The sequence below is a fragment of the Nicotiana attenuata genome, chromosome 11 (genome assembly GCF_001879085.1).
Source record: "Nicotiana attenuata strain UT chromosome 11, NIATTr2, whole genome shotgun sequence".
NCBI lineage: Eukaryota > Viridiplantae > Streptophyta > Magnoliopsida > Solanales > Solanaceae > Nicotiana > Nicotiana attenuata.
The window spans coordinates 27,150,982-27,164,142 of record NC_031999.1 but is presented as its reverse complement, the minus strand read 5'-3'; the positions used below and the strand labels follow the sequence as shown (position 1 = coordinate 27,164,142).

Below are 13,161 nucleotides of genomic sequence, written 5' to 3'. Positions count from 1 at the left end.
TAAATCCGCTTTAATGTAATAGCTTGCAAACTATAGTAGAAAGGTAAATCTTATTAGGCAAGTTCCGTACAAAAATATTTAAGTGGAGGGACCTCAAAAAGAGTTATTATTATTTTTATTTGGTAGCCTTTCCACTATTTTAAGACTAACATATATTCATTAATCACTTGTTTAAACAGAAGACAAACATAATATGATCAAATATATCTTACAATCAATATTATTAATTAAATTATTTTAATAGGTACCAAATTTAAAATTCAAATAAAAAGTACCTAAGGAGTAATTTTCCATGGCTCCTTCCTTCCACTTCTTGCAACTAGAGGGGAGGGATATTCTGGTCATTCAAAATCCGAATGAAAGGCTAAATTAGTCATTTCATTAGTCTCTTTCAACTGAATTGATCTCAACTTCACGCATCATTCATGAAGCCCTCCCATTTCACCCAGCGCCAGAGAATCAAATCATTACCGTACGTGGACCCCACCCAAAGCACTAAAATCGTAATACGCCGTAGTTTTCAATTACTCGCCGATTTTTCCTTTTTCCGGCTTGTAAAATACACGCTGGCAACTTATGTAAGAAACACTTTGGCCACGTAGATGACAGTGGGATTACCTGCCTTTTGATCCAACGGTGACGAAAATCACGTTGCTGTGGTCCGTAGATAATGCGATGACGTAATAATTAATATATTCCTTATAAATCGCAGAAAAAGAGAAAACAGAACTCAGTGTGTGTGTGTGTGTGTGACTGACCGTTTTGTGAAATCTTCAGAGAATCGGGTAATCAGAAGCGAAAGCTTCGGTTTTTCCGTTTGTTAAGCAGAAATATTCTCAGCTCTAAAATCGTTACTATTTTAGTTAATCAAAATTTCTTCTTCTTTTTCCTTTCCTGTTCAGTTATGTGAATTGCAACATATTATAAGCTGGATTTTTCATCATTCTCTGGAAATGAGTAAGTAATTGCAATGTGTTCTAGTTTCCTTATTTTCTGCATTTTTTTAAATTTTGTTATGTCGATCTGAAAGAGTGAGACTCTTATTTTCTGAGATTGTATGAAAAAATTGTACATACATACAATCCAAATAAATCAGAAATGTTAATTGTAGTACTTAATGTTGATTTTTGGTAGTTATGGATATTAATTTATTAAATGTATTGAGATTGGTTATAAGTACGCTTTTTCTATTTTTCTTTGATGTGAGTACTTTGCGTGTGCTTTGTTTTTCTCTCTCTTTCTTTTTTCTGGGGTTGATGAGTGAGTATGAACCCGATTCTTTTTGTACATATTAAAAGGACCCAATTTCACTTTTCTTCTGGTAAAAATCTTTTTCAGTACCGTTTTTCTGTTGTTTACAGTAACTTTTTACCTCTTCTTCTTCAGCTGAAAAACCTCTGAGTTTTAGGTTCTGGTTAGTTTAGATTTACTACAAAAAAGGCTCTGTAATTTGAAGGTTTTTTTTCTTGTTTTAACAGACGCGAGGCTATTTGGTGGAAACAAATTGGTAATGCTAAGATGTGAAGTGTAAATTTGATGAATATGAATTTTTTTTAATTTTAATTCAATTGGTTTTTCGTCTCTCCGTATTAAAAGATCAACGGTTACTAAACAACAAAAACCATCAATGTAATAATATATTGTCTGTTTCTGTAAATATTCTTTTATTCTTATTTCATTCATCTGTATTTTTTTTGGTGTTTGCAAGGTTGAGTAACGCGTGTCGTATTGCATTACTCCTTTTTCCTTTTTTTTTTTCTCTTCTTTTTCGTTATCTATTAGTAGTAGTTCTTTATCCTTCTTTTTATCTTGATTTTTTCTTATAAGTTTTGATTTCTCTCAATTGGCTCTGATAATATTACTGGGTTTTGCTTTGAAGGTTCAGATTGTAAGGAAGAAAATGTCATAATAGCAGAATAAACTGAAGAAAAAAGGTGAAAATTGACAAGTCTAATCCAGTATGAACAGCGCTGGAATGAGTTGTTTAAGGTCCGATGGTGATAATGAGATTCATTCTAGTGCTGCTGTTAGGAAGCGGTTTAGATTTCCTAAAAAGGTGGGAAATTTTAGCTCAATTAGTATATCAATCTATAATTGGAGATATTGTAAATAGTACTTAATCTTATTTAATTGTCAACTATTTTGAATTTGCAGTTTTTCGACGAGTGTAATGGAGTGGATCATGCTTCTGTTCCTCGGAAACTTCGTTCAGGTATTTTTTTTAGTGAATTGAATTTGGAAATCAATCTCTTGCTTATGTCTGTTATCTTATTGGAATTGTTCTGTATTAATTGGGGCCTAGTGCTTGGTAGGGGGTCATTTGTTTCTTCTTCTTTTTTTCCAATATAGTAAATTTCTTTTCACTTTTCTTTCTTTTTAAGCATGAGAACTTAAAAAGTATTTAATCTGCAGTTGGATGATTGCACATGCCAAGTTTCTGATTGTACTCTAGTATAAAGTTAAAAAATAGTTCTTGTTTAAGTAACAGTTTGGACTTTGAATTAATTATAAAGTTTTATACAAGGATTCAAGCAACTTTAAGTCTGTTAAGAGAATTTATTTCCGTTTGTAGCTATCAAGAAGAGAAGTCGCCAGTCCATCACTCCGCCTTTGCCAGTTTCAAAAAAGCTGAATTACATGTTAGATGGAGCTGAAACACTAAGGAAAGACGTCAACAAATCTAAGCTCAAATTGGTTAGGAACCCGTAAATTTTGCAGCTTTTTCCTTTTACTAGTTCTTTTGCCTCTCTGATTCATACATCAGTATTTAATGCAGACTCGTCGTGGCTCAAATGGGTGTGTAACGGAGCTTGAAGGGCCAATCACCAAAGATGAAGAAGAAGTGGCTGAAACCTTATATGCTTTGGCTGGTATGATACCAGACACTGTCACCTCGAGCGCAAGCAAATTAAATAGTCAACTGTCAGAAATGAAATCTGCGTTAAAAGAAGCTGAGGCTTCTATGATTGCAAATGGAGGTCTGTTTGTTTGTTCTTTGTTTATGTGTTAGTATCTTCCATAATTGGTCATTTGTCACACTAAGTACATTTCATGAATGGTGTAGTTGTGAAGGAAGAGCAGGAGATAAGGACAACCAGCTCCCAATTCAATGATGAAGTTTCTAAGCAGTTTCCTGAGGTGGCTGTTTCAGCTGGAGAAGCTGCCAAATTAAAATCATCTGAGGATGCTTCCCAGTGTGATACATCGATCAGCACAGAGCAACTTGAAATTTCATTGCAACCAGTAGGTTTCGTTTGGACATTTTTATGTATGGTTAATACGTGACATAGATGTTGTTCTGACATTTTTGCTATTTAGATTGTTGCCTGTGGATTTCAAGCCAACCAACTGAACATGCTTAAGGAGAAGAGGAATAATGGTATAGCCTGCAAGTTACGAAATTTTCTAATGAGTGGTTGTACATATAACAGAGAAGCGGCATCCAAATTATGCGTTCAATATTTACACTTACACAGAAATGTCGTTTTTGTTTATCAGGTTCATTGTTGCGTCCAGGCTTGTCTGCAGGAGGGTCCTCTTGTTCCGACAAACTTGGTTTTTCAAAACAGTAATTTCCAATTTCTAGCCGTACTCTTTCTTAGTTTCTTTTGCCTACAAATATTGTTTGGCCTCTCATGCGCTGAGTAATGATAGGTATCCAATTGCCAAATTTCCTGCGTGGTTTGGAAGTACTGGTGCTGATGCTCAAGCTCAAAATGCAGAGTTTTCTCTCCCAACCGTGAAGGTATTGTAGTATTTTGATATGGTTTTTAAGTTACTTGTATATACTTAAGAGAATCATTCATTTGATTTGATTCTGCAGGATTCCCAAGTTCCACTTGATTTGAGAAAATCATTTAAGAGGTGTGCTGCTCATGTTTATATAAGTCGGCTGATAAAAGTCTTACAGACTTCTGCAAGAGAAGACATCGTCTCCTCGCATCCTCCTCAGTTGTCATCCCACGATGGATCAAAGCAAGGGACTCGCCTAATTCAGAACAGCCTAACTGGAAAGGTAAATGAGATGCATGGCATTGATTCTACCGGCAGTGTTGCCTGCACTACTACTGAGAAGAATCAAACTGAAGTTAGAAATGCAATCCTTTTGCACCAAAGACTCCTTCAAGAGCAGCAACAAGCTTCTACATCATCTGGGGTCAATTCTTTAGTAAAGCAGGTCAGTTATATTCGGTAATATATGATTTTCTTTATTGATACGCAATAACAATCAACTTTCTGTAATGGGCAGAACATAGATTTCCTGTCATTGTCAGCTGGAAGTTACGTGATGAAAGGTGCTAACGGTGCTAATATTGCTGGTCATAATCTTGAAGCGCCCCTAACCTCACAAAACCATCCAGCCATGCATTTCTTGCTGCCCCAGAATGGTTATTCATCTACATCTTTCCGTTTCCATCCTGCAACAGCATCAGCTCAGCAGGTGATTTCTAGTTTTTTTTTTAATAAAGAGCAGGTGGCTTCTAATTAAAATTACTTTGCTGCATTTAAGCATAACTAGTTTGCCAGAGTTTCAGTTTCTTGAATTAGACCATTCTTAAGATACTTGCACATTGTTTGGGTTGATCTCAGCTTGTGAAATGTGCTTTCACTTAAGCGCTTTTGCGATCCACAAGTAAATAGAATGCTTAGGTATCTTTATGTATCAGTACTCGGACAGCATAGGTACGTACTAAAATCTGGACCCTTTGGTTGCCTTGATTATGTAAAACAACATAATGCCACTGGGTGGATCTGCCACGACCATGGACGGACTATAAACAATAGTTTATGCAAAGACACCTGCCCAGTCAAATACATATCTACGTGTTTATATACCAATACATACAAAAGCTTATGTTAGAGAACAATATCAGTATATTTGTGCGATCAACAACATTTTACTGGTCAGCATCTTTTAAAAGAGGATTTGGGAATAAGTCAGTTTATGTGGTGACACTACTAATTAATACATTGCTTGGAAGCTTAAGGCGATTCTTTTATGGCTAAGTTGCAGGTTCTGCTGCCTCCATATCTTGGAGGTGCATCGACCCGTCCTTCATTTGCAGCTGATATGACCTTACAAAGCCAAACATTGCAGCAGAATGAACTACGCAACGCTCATTTCACTGATCAGTACAAGTTTGGAGTCTCTACCTCACAAATGCGAGACTGGCAAAATGCAGGGCGACAAATGCCTATCTTTGGACCTTCTCAAGCTCAATTTGCAGCTTCTTCCTCCTCCATGGAACCTCTTTCTTCCAAGCTTGCTCCAGTTTTTCTGAATGAGCAGGAGCTTATGTCCATTTCTTCGTCACGAGCTACTTCAAGGAACAGAGGACCATATTACCTTTTCCCTTCTGGCTACGAGGGAAATGGACATGGACTCTACCCCAATAAGGTGCCTTCATTGCAGCTGCTGTGCAATGGTCATCTTTAAGATTGAGAGGGAGGGTACAATATTAGCAATATCAAGATTATATCAGGCCTCTTCCAAATCATAATTGATTTATTCTTTTCTTTGCTTATGCATAAGAGTAAGTGTTCATTCTGTTAATGAAAATATCGAAAGGAGAAACGACAAGAAGTGAGAATATAGTAGATTGTGTCCCTTTGTTGGATGATGTAGTCTAGTACAATTTCATATATTAAAGGCTTACATATTATGTTTAACTTTCAATTAATTATAGAGTAACATTTTCAGAGAGATTTTCTTCTCTTTTTCCTTTCTTGCGATAGTTAGAGAAATAACACACCTGCGAATATGCCTAAATGGCTATTTGTCTGAGAAGACTGTTGACTTAACAACAGATTATCTCGTTACTCTATGAAGAGACTCGAATTAGAGGCAGAAGGGGGGAATAAAAAGAAAAGAGGTGAGATAATTTCATACTGCTTTAAATTTCTTTCACCGGGGTAGGGGTAAGGTTGCATACATCATACCCTCCCTAGACGACACTTGTGGTATGTTGTTGTTGCTTTAAATTTCTTTCTGCAAGCTATTCAGTCTAAAAGAGCTGCTCTTCGGTTTCTGTTCCTTCATACTTACAGAATGACTTATTTTCTGGCATTGAAATTTATAACTCAAGTCATCCTACCGCAGTTCGCCAGAAAAAGCTTGACTGATCAGAAAAGTTAACTGCAAGATATGTATATTCAAACTTGGCGAAGTTCAGTACATAACGAAGAATGAATCAGCAACATTGCCTATGAAGTTCTTCTGCAATATAAAATCATCTTTGAATGTATGAATAAATAAATTTAGAGATAAATGAGGCACAACCGACATTCAGGTATTAACAAGGTACAGAGTTTCTAATGCAGTAAATACAGCCAGACAGAAGAGGGGTCCAAACTACAACGGACAAGCGTCTATCTTGAGCAAGCATGAAAATCTTCACTCCTGCTTTTCCAATTCCCCCATTCTCTCTATAATTGCCTGCCATATAAAATAAAAAGGTTGTTCAGCACAAAGTCATACAGAATTTGGCAGAGTCGAAGCAGGATCAAATATGCCTTAGATCTGACATTTCATGCATAAGAGATAAACAAACTGATACAGATATATAATAACCCTGCCTCTGCTGAAAATTTTGCACCACTGTGAAATGTGTTTGTGGCAAATGTGAGGCCAAACTAACCAGTAAATTAGCATATACATATGCACATATATACATATACACACATTTGCATGTATGGATATGGATGTACATCAAAAGAGCAAAAACGAAAATTTTGGCCAAACGAAGTGATTAGAGTAGCATTTTCTTACCCTCTTACTTGTTTCTTGGAGCTCCCCAGCAAGAATAAACTCATCTAATATCAGATATACCTGTAGAGGGAATAAAATTGATTATAAATGATAGATTGAGTTAGTAAGGTGGCCATCAACTCTACCCAGGAAAAGTATATTTCTTCGTCAACATTTTTCTAGAGATGAAAGGAGTACAGAGTGCCTGTTGATAAAAGCTGCAAGCTAGAGAATAGCTGAATTCCCCTAATTTTTAGCAAACTGGTATTTTCAGTTAGTGCACCTGATGAGGCATGATAGTATTAAAAGTTTTTGCTGGCAATCATACGTAAGTTGAAAGAATGATTAACCACCCACCCAGGGAATACTTCGTGTTTTCATACAGGACATGATGCTGATAATGGTTGCAGATGGCAATGTGAGATGGGCCGATGAACGTGGGAAACAATTTGTTATGGTACCCATCAGTTTTTACCTTGAAAGAATCTGAACTAACAACCATGTTAAATCCTTCAGTAAACCATTTGCTCACGGAATAATCAACTTCAATTCCTCTATCTTTATTCCATAGCCTTCCATCTCTGCCTAAAACCGTGTTCAAACACTGAAGGCAGCCTCGTGGGGTTGATAAAAAGGTGATATTTTGTGTAACAAAGTAAATTAGTGGTTAAGTCTCATAGTGTACGTAGGATGTTACACCCATGGAAGTTCGTAAATCACTACTTTTGCTACTGGAGGATCACACTTTCAATAAGAAACCAAGTGGCAATACAAAGTAATTGAGTATAAAGTATAAACCAAGCTGCCAATTAAAGATTTGAGGACAGGCACTCAATTGGAGGGCCCGCACAAAACTTAAAAAGAAATACAGCAAAATTTAGTAGGCATCTTAGAAGATACAATATACTGATTGATTTACCACAAATAAAAGGACCATTGTGCCACAACAGGGGTCATTGGAAAAGAAAGATATTAAACCTTTGCTGATTCTGTAAGTAGCAACCATAGTTTGATAAGAAATGTCTAACCTTGTGGAAATTGAAAACCAAATCTAGTTCGCAGACATTGCTGAAAAAGTGATCCAAAATCTCCACGAACAAGTGGATGGACTCCAAATAAGCCAACTCATTGTCTGTGATATCAACACAGAGTGAGAAAAATAATCCTGCATATCTTCTGTATATTACCTTGTGGGTACGGAACTGCAAAGAGGGAAAATCATAGACCGATGATATTTATTAGTGAATTATCAAAAAGTATATAACTTTACGAAAATTAAAAAGAAGTAGAGACGGAAAAATAAATCTTGGATGCTGCATCAAGATGACAAATATGTCCACCTTTTTTACTGATGTTGGTATCCTGAAGACCAATGTCTAACTAAAAGACACCATGACTCAGCTATTATGTATATCTCATGAGCAACCTATATTAAAGAAAGTTGATTAAGTCCCTCATTCAAATAAACTCCTCCCTGGATTCAGTTCTTTCATCAATTCTGTTGAGGTTTCAGCACAGAAGGTAATGATTTCCTTTTCTTTTTTTGATTGCATTCAGTTGTATTCTATCTTATAATACACACAGGTTCAAGCTTCAAACTTGCTTTCTTTCTCTCCCTTCCGTTGCTTGAATTCCCACTTAAAGTTCCAATCATAAATCACTTATTTAAGGAGAGAAAAAAAATTCTGCTTTCTTATTTCTTGCTTTGTCCTTTTTGTCAGAAAGGTGATGTTTGGTTCGGAATAGTGGAGAAATTTAACATTGTTAATACAATACAATGTTTTGTTTCATTTTCTTTTCCACATAAAACTTAGCATTATTTTATACAATGTTTCATTCCAATTGTTCTTTTCCGCATAACTAATACCCGCATAAGTTATGCGAGAATCTATGTATTATTTTGTTAATGTTGTCGTGCTACTTGTACCTTTTCGCGAATGTATTTATTTTTAATCTTGTCTAATCTTGTATGACTGCATATCTTTCTTAGCATCCGCATCTCCACGATACTCATCTTGTGGCGGTGTTGGACTTTAGCAGCCCAAGATTCACTCTCATATAACACTGTTGGTCTTATAACCATTCTTTTCTTTCAATGTCTTGTAACTATTGAGCTTACCTTTCACTTTGATAGGCATCTTCTGATCACATAATACCCTGTTAGCACTTCTCCACTAAAACCATCCGATTTTGATTCTATGCGTTATATCTTCCATTCTCCTAGAATGACACGCTAGATATCTAAACTGTTTGCATTTAGGCACCACAATCCCATCCAATCTCACATCAACTTCACTCTTCTTATGTAGACTAAACTTGCAATGCATATAGTCAGTTTTACTTCTACATATCTTAAATTCTTGTCTTACTTCTACTTATCTTAAAATTCTTGTCTTACTTCTACAAATCTTAAAATTCTTACTCTCTAGAGTGCTTCTCCATAGTTCAAGTTTTTGGTTGACACCCTAGTTGGCTTCGTCAATAGTGTACAGTATCGTTAGCAAATAGTATATACTATGAGATCTCATCTTGTATTGTCTTAGTTAGCTCATCCATAACTAGGGAAAACAAGTATTGGCTCAATGTCAATCCCTAATGTAAACCTATAGTAATGGTAAACTCCTTTGTATCTCCAACTACTGTTCTCAAGCTAGTGACGGCTCTTTCAAACATGTCCTTTATGGCATCTATATATTTAACATGAATTATTTTCTTCTCCAATAACCACCAAAAGACCTTTCTTGGAATATGCTTTATCCAGGTCAATAAATACCATGTGTTGATCATTCTTCCTCTCACAATAGATTTTCATTAATCTTACTCTCTGCATTACTAATCTCAACATTCGTAATACAGGGATTGTAATGTATATTATTTCTTATTGGATGTTTGGCTTGTTGCATTAAAAATTATTACTATATCGTATATTTAAAAATATGTTTTTATTTAAAAATAAAGTATTGGTTACAACATTAAGGGTTTTCTTAGCCATTTAATAGTTTCCATGTAGTGTTAATCCTCATATTCTTATTCCACACTCTATCGTGCATAAAATAATACATGGATTCCCACATAACTTATGCGGATACCAGTTATTCAGAAAAGAAAAGGTGGAACCAATGATTTATAAAATAAAGTTAAGTTTTATGTGGAAAGGAAAAGTGAAACCGACATTGTATTAACAATGTCAAATTTTATGTGGAGATTATTTTCTCCATTACTCCAAATCATTTAAGGGAATTAAACAGTTGGTTACGCTTCAAGAAGCATCTGATGACTACTTAAAAAAATTAAAAGCAACGCATCTTTTGATGTAATGCATAAATCCAAATGCCGGATTGTTCAAGGAATTAAATCCGAGAATAGAACACCAATACTGAAGCCATATGTACTGCACAAAAATAGTGGATGCTAAATGGTTCTTCAATCTTCATAAATCCTCTTATCACACAGACACACACAAGCTAAAGCGAAAAGGAGATCCTCTTCTTTCTTGACTCTTCCCTCCTCTCCCTCCCTCCCCTTCCTCCTTTTGACCCTCCCACTCTCTGCCAACATCTATACTTTTAAGGCCAAGAGATTGAACATAGAATCAAACATGCAGGTATGGAAGAAATGGCCATAAAATAAATTTCAACTCAGCCATAACATAAGTTTCTATTGCCAGGAATTATCTGTTGTGCAATAAACTATGAATACTGCCAAATCCTTTAAACATTTCATGGAATTTCTCCCTTCGACCTACTTGTAGAAGTGAACACAATATTGATCCTCCATATGTTAGAACTAGTAGTTAGACACAATGGTAAATGAATAATAGGACAAAGACAAATATGATAAGCCCTCTTAATATGACTTCACCTAAAATGTGAAGTGTCGTACCACAATGTACCGACGGGGAAAACCAAAATAATCATTCACCAAGAGACATCTTTCACGCACACTATAAGGTAGTCTAAAATAAACATTTTAAGAAAATTAAAGACTAGCAAAAAGATTTCATCTTTGGCTTAGCACAATTGCAACACAGTAGCTTATTCTGGTGTTCTGTAAACGAAATGAAAACAAAATAAAATACATAGTCACCTAGTAGCTTTTTCTATTCAAGCTGATCAAGTTAAACTTAATTCCACAGAAGCATGATAAGAAAAAGCTTAATAATATAGAATCTCTTAAAAGTATAAAAAATGTAGCTTTTGTATACTGATGGATAGGAAATATCTGAAATAAAAGATTTTGGAAGTTATTACCTCAACAAAATTGGTAAATTTGGGATCTCTATTCACCACCAACCGATGAACCTACGACCAAATTGATTAAATAAATAAAACCCATTATATGAAATTAAAAGATTTTACATTATCAAAGTTGAAATAAGAAAAGCAACAGAAGCAAAAGAGAAAGAATAATACCTCGTACTCAACCTTGTGCTTCTCGGATTCCTCGAGAGGGATGTAATACTTGGCCAGACGTGTCTTTCCTTGTCTATTTTGAAGCAAAATGAAACGGATCTACCAATTTTTGAAATGACCCAATTGAAAAGAAAGGATCAAAAATTAGTATGCTAGAAGAGAAATGAAAATAAATTTTCAAAAAGCAAATTCTTGAAATGGAAAGAGAAGCATTTCCCCAATAGATAGTAGTTTCAGTTATTGAATATTTTTCATTTAGATCAAAGGGAAGAAGAAAAGTTACCATTTTTACAGAGGATCTGTAGGCAAAAGAGAGCTGATGAAACACTTGGAAAAGTTGCACAAGATTTCTTTGGTTCTCAATTAATTCGTAGAAACTAGTAATTTGAGTCCAGGGTCAGAATAGAGGGGCAAGACCAGCATATGGCAACTTTTTGGGATTTTTTTTTTTTGTAAGTTGGACTTTGGACAAAAAAAATAGTTTGTTAGTTTTCAACCGAGAATCAAAAGGCGCGTGGTTGTAGTAATACCAGATAGGTATGCCCGTGCAAAGCCCGGGCCCAATATGAAAGTCAATACTATATTCTAAGTTTGTCTCAAACTATAAACTAAAGAATAGAAATTTAAGCAATTAGTTTTCTTGCTCTCAGTAAAGATAAATTGATGGATGATATTGAAGACGGCATTAATTTGGGATAAAGTGTACATATTTATTTGGCGAACTGACTAAATGAGAAACAAAGGATAGAGAATAGCACACCAGCAACAAGAATTCACACTGACAAAACTAAAAATCTGCAGTCCGCTGGATTAGCAAGATGACTAAGGTCCAGTTGTTTTAGTGCTACATATACTCGATAATAATATCAGTATCATTCACACCATCTTGATATAACTTGTTCTATTTATGCAAAGGCAAAAATGTGAAAAGTCATACTATTCACTTTTCACAAGAGGAACAAGTTTTTGCAAACAAAATCACTTAGCTAATAAAAAATATCACATTGTGTCTCTAAAATCGCTCTAAACTCACTTGATTAAATTTCCTACACACAGGCATCCCAGTTTTTTCTCAAAAACAACTCAGTCGAGCCACCAATTTTTGAAGTGAAGCATCAAACACAACCTACAAATAAAGCACGAATAGCATACTCAGTAGATGAAAAGAAATTTATCATGAATTCATGATTTACCTTTGAAAGAAATCGACAGGACCAAAATGACAAATAAACAAAAGGAAAGGGACATATATTTGTCATAATTATAAAATAAGTGCGGATAAAACTAATGAATATGTATATAGCATTGAATAAGACAAATAGAAGATTGATCTTCGCACTTATCAACATGTACCATTTACCAAAATTAACTTAGAAACATAATCAGGGACTCGGAAGGTCCATGATTTCCAAGAAAATCTAAAATTCCTCCTTCCCGTGGCCTTACAAACAAATCTTCAAAATTCTCGCTGAAAAGCTTATTAGTTTCTTATTTGAAGTATAACTTATAGATTAAGGCAAAAACTTCAATAGACAAACCAAGCGTTGTCATAAATATTTTTATACATAATATAACATAAAAACAAAAAATAAATTAATAAGTTAGTCAAAAATTCTTCTTAATGTTCAACACTCTCTGTGAGCCCTCACTTGGCTCGATCAGGGAGTTTTTAATTTCTATCAACTTATTTTTGTTCTTGCTCAGAAGATCCTGAGCAATCTTTACCCAAGGTACAAATCTAGGCGTTCAAATCTTTCTTGAATAGTCATGCCTCACTTCTATCACATACTTTATAAACTACTCTGATTGTTAACTACCACGATATTGTAGGGAGAGAATTTACATTTATTATTTTAGAAAAAGCTCCACCAACATGTTTACTCTTTCAACTTGATCACAACCTATCAATTGATCCACAAAAAGTTAGTCCCTTCATCTTTGTGCATGAGCAATTAAAATACAGAAAGTAATGATTGTGTACGATCAAAGTCGTATGCCCCG

General features: G+C 35.0%; 2 protein-coding genes across 6 annotated transcripts; one reads left to right on the top strand and one right to left on the bottom strand.

Moving 5' to 3' along the window:
• Positions 732-5,704, top strand: LOC109234282. 5 transcript variants are annotated; one of them, XM_019400197.1, is made up of 13 exons: positions 732-785; positions 903-957; positions 1,886-2,056; positions 2,155-2,212; positions 2,573-2,694; positions 2,765-2,978; positions 3,065-3,243; positions 3,319-3,379; positions 3,499-3,568; positions 3,655-3,745; positions 3,824-4,177; positions 4,250-4,441; positions 5,015-5,704. In XM_019400197.1, exons 3-13 carry the CDS (start codon positions 1,961-1,963, stop codon positions 5,435-5,437), a joined length of 1,860 nt encoding a protein of 619 aa, XP_019255742.1. In that variant the 5' UTR covers positions 732-785; positions 903-957; positions 1,886-1,960; the 3' UTR covers positions 5,438-5,704. The 5 variants fall into 5 exon arrangements, with proteins under 5 accessions (XP_019255742.1, XP_019255743.1, XP_019255739.1 ...); XM_019400198.1 differs by having other exon boundaries at positions 1,880-2,056; positions 2,777-2,978; XM_019400194.1 differs by having other exon boundaries at positions 1,880-2,056.
• On the bottom strand, positions 6,121-11,633 carry LOC109234281 (AP-2 complex subunit sigma). Its single transcript, XM_019400193.1, has 6 exons — positions 11,444-11,633; positions 11,161-11,259; positions 10,999-11,049; positions 7,777-7,950; positions 6,770-6,829; positions 6,121-6,436 (listed from the first exon to the last, which is right to left on the bottom strand). The coding sequence occupies exons 1-6, from the start codon at positions 11,444-11,446 to the stop codon at positions 6,395-6,397; spliced, it is 429 nt and encodes a 142-aa protein (XP_019255738.1). The 5' UTR covers positions 11,447-11,633; the 3' UTR covers positions 6,121-6,394.